This window comes from Anomaloglossus baeobatrachus, chromosome 12, assembly GCF_048569485.1.
Source record: "Anomaloglossus baeobatrachus isolate aAnoBae1 chromosome 12, aAnoBae1.hap1, whole genome shotgun sequence".
In the NCBI taxonomy this organism is placed as follows: domain Eukaryota; kingdom Metazoa; phylum Chordata; class Amphibia; order Anura; family Aromobatidae; genus Anomaloglossus; species Anomaloglossus baeobatrachus.
The window spans coordinates 11,430,640-11,440,497 of NC_134364.1; the positions used below are offsets into that span (position 1 = coordinate 11,430,640).

Here is a 9,858-nt window from a genome sequence, read left to right on the forward strand (position 1 = left end):
ATCTTTCAGTATGAGAAGACCTTCATTTTATACACAATCCTCTTGGCTTCTCATATATAAATGTGACTGCATCTATTTAGTATATGATTAGTTATGCAGATTCTCGTCGGTCACTGCATTGTTACCGTTTTGCTCTTTTTCTTCCTGTATACTACAAACTACAACCTGTTCTCACGTTGCCTAATAGCTCAATGTGTTATTAGGTTATTAGTCACTGGTTTGAATTGAGGAGCCACCATGGAGAAGATTTCCCAAGAAAAGAGACTCAGCATCATCCAGCTGATCGATAGCGGTGTCTACACGAAGAAAAAAAAAATTGTTTAAAAGAACAGAGAGTCCTCAGTGGTTGATACCTTTTAATGGCTAACTGAAAAGATGGTAATAATTGCAAGCTTTCGAGACTACTCAGGTCTACACGAAGAAAATCACCAAACTGCATCATGTGCGGCCATGACAGGTGGAAGAATAAGAAATGAAGTTCATCCATTCAAAAGCCAAGAGATGACGTCCAGGAAAATATCAGAGTCCACAAGTCGCTCATCACAATGTCTATCAGTTGTGGTGACACCCGGCAGTGGAGGCGGCTCGTCTGCTCCATAATAGTGACATCACAGACGGCCATGCACCGAGCCACGCAGATTACACAAGTCTGGAATGGTGGCCCGAAAAAAGGGGAAGAAGCCTCAACTGCAATATCATCATAAGAAGCGTCGGCTCAAGTCTGCAAAAACGCATGGAAAGTGGAAGATTGGAAACGGGTGAGAGATGAGAAGAAAGTCAATAGACGGCTCTGATGGGGGAAATGGGTCTGGAAGAAACAAGGGAAAAAGGAGCTGTCAAGTTCTGTGGCAGACGCCTGATGATATGAGGGGTGGATATTTGACCAGGATCAATTTAGATTTTTAGGAGCAAAACAGTAACAATGCAGAGACATGAGAAGACTCTGCATAACTAATCATATGCTAAATAGCTGCAAGTCACATTTATGTATGAGATAGCCAAGATAATTGTCTATAAAATGAAGCTCGTCTCACGCTCAAAGCTTTAGAGGATGGTGAGATATGGAGCCTGGAAACCAAGAGCACAAAACATTGTTACCCTTTTGCTTGTTGGTGTATGTTACTGATATAGCACATAAAGTGAAGAACAAGCCTTCCCTCATTCTGCATCACCCGCACTTATTGCACATTACTCTTGCAGATTAATGAGTGGTCCATACTTAGTGTCCTCCCATACTTTGTGCACTTCAGCTCCTTATTTATGCAGTCGCTGATGGCTCCATCTGTTTGGAGACCAAAATAACTCCCGAGTTGACTGTATAGAATTAATAAAGAGGTCCTCACAAAATAATATCACCCCCTTCCCCCCGTGAACAAGGCTATTGGTTTGGTTCCCGCAGGAGATGATCACTAATTTCCATCACGTCTGGATCCGCTGCCGGGTCCGGATCCAAGATCCTCCGGCCTCGGTGCTCATATTGAGCCGTTCTGTGAACGATAGACTGAAAATAAAAAGCAAATGTAGCTTATTATAAGGTGAAATCGTGCTTTGTGCATTAAGGCCCCAAACTCTCTTGTTATAAAGAGGTTACGCAACGTTGTCAATATTTTGCTGCCCGCATCTTCCAATAATCCCAAGTAACATCATCTTTTTTTTCTCTTTCCAAGGTTTGACCATTTAGTGGCCATAGAGAGGGCAGGAAGGGCACAAGATGGCAATTATTATAATGCAAGGAAAATAAACATCAAGCACTTAGTGGACCCCATCGATGACCTGTTTGTTGCTGCACAGACTATTCCAGGCATCACCACGACCGGTGCGTCCACAGCCTGTGCATGTAGTGACGAGTGCACCCACGAGAGGTGACCCCCTCCACAGTAATGGACTGTAGATTTTGCTCTTTTCTAGGGGTTGGAGATGGTGGAAATGAGTTGGGGACAGGAAAAGTAAAAGAGGCTGTGAAGAAGTACATTAGAAATGGAGACACCATTGCCTGTGACGTGGCTGCGGACTTCACGGTCATTGCTGGTGAGTCTTCTTGTACTGACCAGTTATATAGACTGTGTCTGATGCCTCCACAACAGCAGAGGCTTGATGATCGCGCCCGAGAACTAAGCTCTGAAATGCACTATAAGCATGGGGCGGTAATAACACATGTCCACCAATGCGCCATTCAGAGATCATGGCAGTGCCCGAGATATCCGAGTATCAGCGATGACTGGAGCGTGGCCGAGCGTGGCCAAACTCTTCTGATGGGACATGTCAGAGCTTCATTCTCTTGGTGGGACTAGACATTTCTTACCTTCCTTCCTTTGCTGCTCTCTCCTCCCTCCGGTCTAAGGCTATGTGCACACGCTGCGTTTTTTTGACGCTGCGTTTTTGTGCGTTTTTGGCCGCTAAAAACGCACAAAAACGCACCCGCGGCAAAAAAAGCGGCAAAAAACGCATGCGTTTTTACCGCGATTTGGTGCGTTTTTTGCTGCGTTTTGCTGCGTTTTTGATCTCTGCCTTTTTCAGCGTTTTTCCAATGCATTGCATGGGGGGAAAACGCAGAAACACGCAGGAAAGAATTGACATGTCCAATTTTTTTTAAGCTCAAAAACGCAGCTTAATAAAACAGTTGTGTGCGGACAGCAAAAATTAAAACTCATAGACTTTGCTGGGGAAGCAAAGTCATGCAGTTTTGAGGCCAAAAACGCACCCGAAAAACGCGCAAAAACGCCGCGAAAAATGCACTGTGTGAACCTACCCTAAGGCTGTGTCCGCACTGTGCTTTTTTTCAAGCGTTTCCGCAGCGTTTTCACCTGCAGCGTTTTAATGCAAAAATGCATGCGTTTTGATTTCCAAGCAAAGTCTATGGGAAATAGGGATTTCTTGTGCGCACTTTGCTGTTCAAAACGCAGCGTTTTTGATGCTGAAAAATTGTCAAAATCTCTGTTTAAAGAAGCAGGATGTCAATTGTTTTTGCCATTTTGGCAGCGTTTTGCAAACATTGGAGTCAATGAGAAGTTTCAAAACGCATCCTACATCAAATTACTAGCGTTTTACATGCTTTTTTGATGCAGAAAATATCCTTTTTTGACAAAATAATGCATGCGTTTTTTATTTTATATTAAGGGCATGATATGTCCCTTTACACACACACAGAGTCTGACAATTAAAATTAATGAAAATCAATAAATTAACGTAAATTTATACATAAATATTAGAACACAGTTATCAATTTGATAAAATTGGCTATTTTGTATATGATTTTAATCATATTTGTAATCATTTTTTTTTATTTTTATTTTCATAATGTTTGAATGTTTAAACTTTATTTAGCAGTGTATTTGTATTCAAAACGCATCTGACTTTAAGCAATGAAAAAGCATGTAAATCGCGGTAAAAACGCAGCCAAAACGCAAGCGTATTTTTAGCGTTTTTGTGGTCAAAACCAAATTTGACAAAGACAATTTCTGCCAGAAAATGCGTTTACAACTGCACGAAACTCAACGCAAAGTGCGCACATGGCCTTATACACTTGGCTTGGTTATACCCTAGGTGTGTCTAACTGGGGAGGTTATGCCGTGTCCTGTGCCTTATACCTATTGAACACCTGTGAGATCCATGATCGCTACTTAAGAAAGGCCGTTGGATTCCCCAGATTGACAGAGGGCGATGCCTGGGCTTCCTCACTCCCCTCCATCCAAAAGGTAACATTCTCTCTAAATTGTACAGTATTAAAAACCTCTTTATATTTCATCTTAGCCATGGGGCTACTGAGGGCAGAGGGGAGAGGCTCCTGCTGCAGCTACACACAGGAGAGTGAGGAGGAGGAGGATGGAGCTGGTCTTATGGGGCTCACGAGAGAATTTCACTATATGTTTCTCAGTTGTAATAGTAAATTGAGACAAATAGGATCAAGGAAAAGGGGGAGATTAAGGAAAGAAGGGCTGCTGGGTCATGTGTCCAACTTGTGTCTTCTTCAGGAAGAAAAGCTTTTGACGATACTGGTGAATCATGGGATCCGCAGTGGGGTTACTGGGAATCTGGCCATGGAGGTTGACGGCCTCCCATTCTACAACGCCCATTCCGACATGATCAAGCGGCTTCTGGAGGTCACAGTGTAATCAGGTCAGACTAGATCCCATGTGATCACACCTTGTAGATTGTCCTTCCTCCTTCTGTCTACAAGGTTTGCTCTGTGTAGAAATGATTTCCATCCTTCTGCTTTTCGGCGGTTTTCGTGCCGGCAGCAGTGAACCGCCGCCTTCTGGACTCGGCCGCAGCTAAACTTAGCAAAATAAGTGCCATTTCCTGGAAACAGAAAACCTTTGTTGGTGCGACACGAGTTTCTGGAAATGATGAATAATGCACAATTAACCACAAATGACTTCAGACGAGGCCGGAGTATTGTCCTCGTGTGTATGGAGCGCAGCACTGCTTACGAGGACGGCGCACATCCGCTTGGGGGGTGTAATCACGCCGATTGTTACTTCTGAGCAGACGCCCGGCTCCTCCATGGCTTCTGTAAACTGTGATTAATGCATATTCTGTATCAAGTGTAACACACCGGGGAGCAGCTGCCCTCATCATCCCCCATCATTTCCCCTGGTTTGGTCGGTGGCATTCTTTTAATCCAGCATTTAATATCCATAAATGTATCAGCGAGACCAGTGACCTGTGATTGTATCCTTGCTTTTTGGTTCTCTGATCGTTCTCCACCCTTAGGGCACGTTCACACTGAATATTTCTGATGCTCATCTCTCACATCAGATTTAGTTGTGGATAGGCCGCACATATTGCTGTGCATAGGCTGAAATCTGCACCATAAAGTGACAGGCTGCGCTCATTATCTGCAGTGATACTAAAGAATATTCTCAATGGCGCTTGTGAGAATTCTAAAAATCAGCAATTTGGGCAGAAGATCTGGAAGGATCCCAGTGCATCCATGACATAAGTGTACAAATGAAGGCTTATTGCTGGCAGATGCCTCTGTATGTCTATGTGGCGGTATTATTTATGTTGTGATCTATGTTAAAAAAAATCCTCTGAAGGCTTTGTCCCATAAACAACATTTATTACAGGACCCCACCAAACACATCTGCTCCATTACTGACCGGAGCGGGGGTCTCATATGCGCACTGCTATTCCCTATATCTTTTCACCCCTTTTCTAAGGATCTGGGTAACCAGCCCCCAAACATGTAACTGTGGATATGTGATAAATGTTGTCTCCGGTCAGACGCCATTAATACTCTGGTTGCTTCAGACACCGGTTGCACCATGGTGCTCAATGACAGGTAAATAAATGCAGCAAATATTTACCTATGTGTCCAGAATGTGGATACAGAATGTGGATACAGAATGTGGATACAGAATGTGGATACAGAATGTGGATACAGAATGTGGATACAATGTATCTGGGAGGATCTGTGCATTATTGACAGATGGATGAGGTTAATGGGCTCTGTGATCCCTACAAAGTGAGATGTGCGCAGCCGGGACCGGAGAGGCTACACCCGCGACACTAAGAATGAAAGCCGGAGTCAAGAAAATACATCCGCACTGAGAAGAAGTGATGGCGGTGTTATTGTTTAAAGGGGTGTTCCTAGATGGCAATTTTTCAGGTGTCCATAGAAATGAGTGGAGGGGTCTGCGCACGCACGGCCGCCTCTCCAATCCTGACCGTGTGTGACGCAGCCCCTTCTCGAGATGATGCAGGATCCACATTTATCAGACATTTATGTTATCCGTGAGCCCAACGTATTGTTACCCCTCTATAAATCACTTGTGAGGCCACATCTGGAATATGGGATCCAGTTTTGGGCTCCACATTTTAAATAGGACATTCAGAAGATATAATCAGTTCAAAGGTGAGTAACTAGATTATTACAAGGAATGGAGGCCGCCCGTATGATGAGTAATGGAGGCCGCCCGTATGATGAGTAATGGAGGCTGCCCGTATGATGAGTAATGGAGGCCGCCCGTATGATGAGTAATGGAGGCCGTCCGTATGATGAGGGATGGAGGCCGCCCGTATGATGAGTAATGGAGGCCGCCCTTATGATGAGTAATGGAGGCCACCTGTACGATGAGTAATGGAGGCCGTCCGTATGATGAGGGATGGAGGCCGCCCGTATGATGAGTAATGGAGGCCGCCCGTATGATGAGGGATGGAGGCCGTCCGTATGATGAGGGATGGAGGCTGCCCGTATGATGAGTAATGGAGGCCGCCTGTATGATGAGTAATGGAGGCCGCCCGTATGATGAGTAATGGAGGCCGCCCGTATGATGAGTAATGGAGGCCGCCTGTATGATGACTAATGGAGACCGCCCATATGATGAGGGATGGAGGCCGCCCGTATGATGAGTAATGGAGGACTTCCGTATGATGAGTAATGGAGGCCGCCTGTATGATGACTAATGGAGACCGCCCATATGATGAGGGATGGAGGCCGCCCGTATGATGAGTAATGGAGGCCGCCCGTATGATGAGTAATGGAGGCCGCCCGTATGATGAGTAATGGAGGCCGCCCATATGATGAGTGATGGAGAACGCCCGTGTGATGAGGGATGGAGGCCGCCCGTATGATGAGTAATGGAGGCCGCCCGTATGATGAGTAATGGAGGCCGCCCGTATGATGAGTAATGGAGGCCGCCCGTATGATGAGTAATGGAGGCCGCCTGTATGTGAGGTGGAGAAAAGACGTCTCAGAGGAGATCTCATTATATGTATAAATACATGTGTGGTCAATATAAAGGACTGGGACATGACTTATTTCTTCCAAAGACAGTACTAAGGACCAGGGGCACTCACTGCGAGTGGAAGAAAAGCAATTCTGGCAGCTAAATAGGAAAGGGTTCTTTACAGTTAGAGCAGTCAGACTGTGGAATGTGACCACAAGAGGTAGTAATGGCTGATACTACCGTGTTTCCCCGATAGGTAAGACACCCCCGATAGTAAGACGTAGTGGGGGTTTTGGGGGGGTCGGCTAATACTATATATACGAGGGGGGACAAAGACACAAGCTTGGGATGGGAAAGTTTTGAGCCAACTACCAATTCAGTAAATCAGGAGATGTGCATCTCTGTAATGAGGAGGGGGGTAAGACGTACCCCGAAAGTAAGACATAGTAAACGGAAAGCGTTATTTATTTATTTTTTCTTCTTTACAGTACCGGCCGAGCGCCCAGCTGAGAGCTGTCACATGCCGGCGGCCGAGCGCTCAGCTGAGAGCTGTCACATGCCGGCGGCCGAGCGCCCAGCTGAGAGCTGTCACATGCCAGCGGCCGAGCGCTCAGCTGAGAGCTGTCACATGCCGGCGGCCAAGCGCTCAGCTGAGAGTTGTCACATGCCGGCGTCCGGGCGCTCAGCTGAGAGCTGTCACATGCCGGCGTCCGGGCGCTCAGCTGAGAGCTGTCACATGCCGGTGGCCGAGCGCCCAGCTGAGAGCTGTCACATGCCAGCGGCCGAGCGCTCAGCTGAGAGCTGTCACATGCCGGCGGCCGAGCGCTCAGCTGAGAGCTGTCACATGCCGGCGGCCGAGCGCTCAGCTGAGAGCTGTCACATGCCAGCGGCCGAGCGCTCAGCTGAGAGCTTTCACATGCCGGCGGCCAAGCGCTCAGCTGAGAGTTGTCACATGCCGGCGTCCGGGCGCTCAGCTGAGAGCTGTCACATGCCGGCGGCCAAGCGCTCAGCTGAGAGCTGTCACATGCCGGCGGCCGAGCGCTCAGCTGAGAGCTGTCACATGCCGGCGGCCGAGCGCTCAGCTGAGAGCTGTCACATGCCGGCGGCCGAGCGCTCAGCTGAGAGCTTTCACATGCCGGCGGCCAAGCGCTCAGCTGAGAGTTGTCACATGCCGGCGTCCGGGCGCTCAGCTGAGAGCTGTCACATGCCGGCGGCCGAGCGCTCAGCTGAGAGCTGTCACATGCCGGCGGCCGAGCGCTCAGCTGAGAGCTGTCACATGCCGGCGGCCGAGCGCTCAGCTGAGAGCTGTCACATGCCGGCGGCCGAGCGCTCAGCTGAGAGCTGTCACATGCCGGCGGCCGAGCGCTCAGCTGAGAGCTGTCACATGCCGGCGGTCGGGCGCTCAGCCGAACGCTCGGCCACCGAGAAATGTTGCAGTAATGTTGTCCTTGGTCCATCAGGACCACGGACAACATACAAAAACACGCAGCCTCAGTGCCCTCATGTGCAGCAATCGCGGCAAGTCCCCATACGGTACATTGCATGGAGACTTGCTGCGGTTGCTGTGGGATTTTTTCCCAATATAAGACATACCCCGAAAGAAAAGTCAGTGAGGGGAAAAATAAGACAAGGGCGGCTTTCACACTAAGTTTTTTTAACATGCGTCATGAACGTTTTTTTGCTGTAAAAGCGGATTCTGCTTTTACAGCAAACAAACGCATGTGTTATTTTGCAGGATCCTGTCACTTGAAGTTTATGGGCGGGCATTGGAGTCATGTGATCGGGAGTGAGGGGAACTGAATGTGATAGACTGGGAGCCGGCATCTGACAGCTGCGGAGGCTCGTAACCAAGGTAAACATCGGGTAACTTGCTTGGATACCCGATATTTACCTTGGTTATGAGCATCCGCAGCTGCTAGGAGCCGGGCTGCCTGCTCCCTGCACACGTAACGAAGGTAAAAATCGGGTAACTAAGAGAAGCGCTTTGCTTGGTTACCCGATATTTACTTTGGTTACGAGTCTCCGCAGCTCTCAAGCGGGGAGAGAGAGGAGAGGGAGGGGGAGAGAGACAGAGAGGGAGGGGGAGAGAGACAGAGAGGGAGGGGGAGAGAGACAGAGAGGGAGGGGGAGAGAGAGACATAGAGGGAGGGGGAGAGAGAGACATAGAGGGAGGGGGAGAGAGACAGAGAGGGAGGGGGAGAGAGAGACATAGAGGGAGGGGGGGAGAGACAGAGAGGGAGGGGGAGAGAGACAGAAAGGGAGGGGGAGAGACAGAAAGGGAGGGGGAGAGAGGGAGGGGGAGAGAGGGAGGGGGAGAGAGACACAGAGGGAGGGGGAGAGAGACAGAGAGGGAGGGGGGAGAGAGACAGAGAGGGAGGGGGAGAGAGACACAGAGGGAGGGGGAGAGAGACAGAGAGGGAGGGGGAGAGAGACAGAAAGGGAGGGGGAGAGAGGGAGGGGGAGAGAGGGAGGGGGAGAGAGACAGAGAGGGAGGGGGAGAGAGAGAGGGAGGGGGAGAGAGACAGAGAGGGAGGGGGAGAGAGACAGAAAGGGAGGGGGAGAGAGACAGAAAGGGAGGGGGAGAGAGGGAGGGGGAGAGAGGGAGGGGGAGAGAGACACAGAGGGAGGGGGAGAGAGACAGAGAGGGAGGGGGGAGAGAGACAGAGAGGGAGGGGGGAGAGAGACAGAGAGGGAGGGGGAGAGAGACACAGAGGGAGGGGGAGAGAGACAGAAAGGGAGGGGGAGAGAGGGAGGGGGAGAGAGGGAGGGGGAGAGAGGGAGGGGGAGAGAGACAGAGAGGGAGGGGGAGAGAGACAGAGAGGGAGGGGGGAGAGAGACACAGAGGGAGGGGGGAGAGAGACACAGAGGGAGGGGGAGAGAGACAGAGAGGGAGGGGGAGAGAGACAGAGAGGGAGGGGGAGAGAGACAGAAAGGGAGGGGGAGAGAGGGAGGGGGAGAGAGACACAGAGGGAGGGGGAGAGAGACACAGAGGGAGGGGGAGAGAGACAGAGAGGGAGGGGGAGAGAGACAGAGAGGGAGGGGGGAGAGAGACAGAGAGGGAGGGGGAGAGAGACAGAGAGGGAGGGGGGAGAGAGACAGAGAGGGAGGGGGGAGAGAGACAGAGAGGGAGGGGGAGAGAGACACAGAGGGAGGGGGAGAGAGACAGAGAGGGAGGGGGAGAGAGACA

General features: G+C 49.7%; 1 protein-coding gene across 4 annotated transcripts in view; it reads left to right on the forward strand.

The window, feature by feature from the left end:
• DGLUCY (D-glutamate cyclase) overlaps positions 1-9,858 on the forward strand; it is a 102,403-nt gene that overhangs the window by 44,710 nt on the left and 47,835 nt on the right. For all 4 annotated transcript variants that reach the window (XM_075329858.1, XM_075329856.1, XM_075329857.1 and 1 more), the window contains 4 exons: positions 1,668-1,816; positions 1,909-2,028; positions 3,544-3,695; positions 3,972-4,116. In XM_075329858.1, coding sequence (XP_075185973.1) covers positions 1,668-1,816; positions 1,909-2,028; positions 3,544-3,695; positions 3,972-4,112 — 562 coding nt within the window. In that variant the 3' untranslated portion in view covers positions 4,113-4,116. The remainder of the gene's footprint in view (positions 1-1,667; positions 1,817-1,908; positions 2,029-3,543; positions 3,696-3,971; positions 4,117-9,858) is intronic.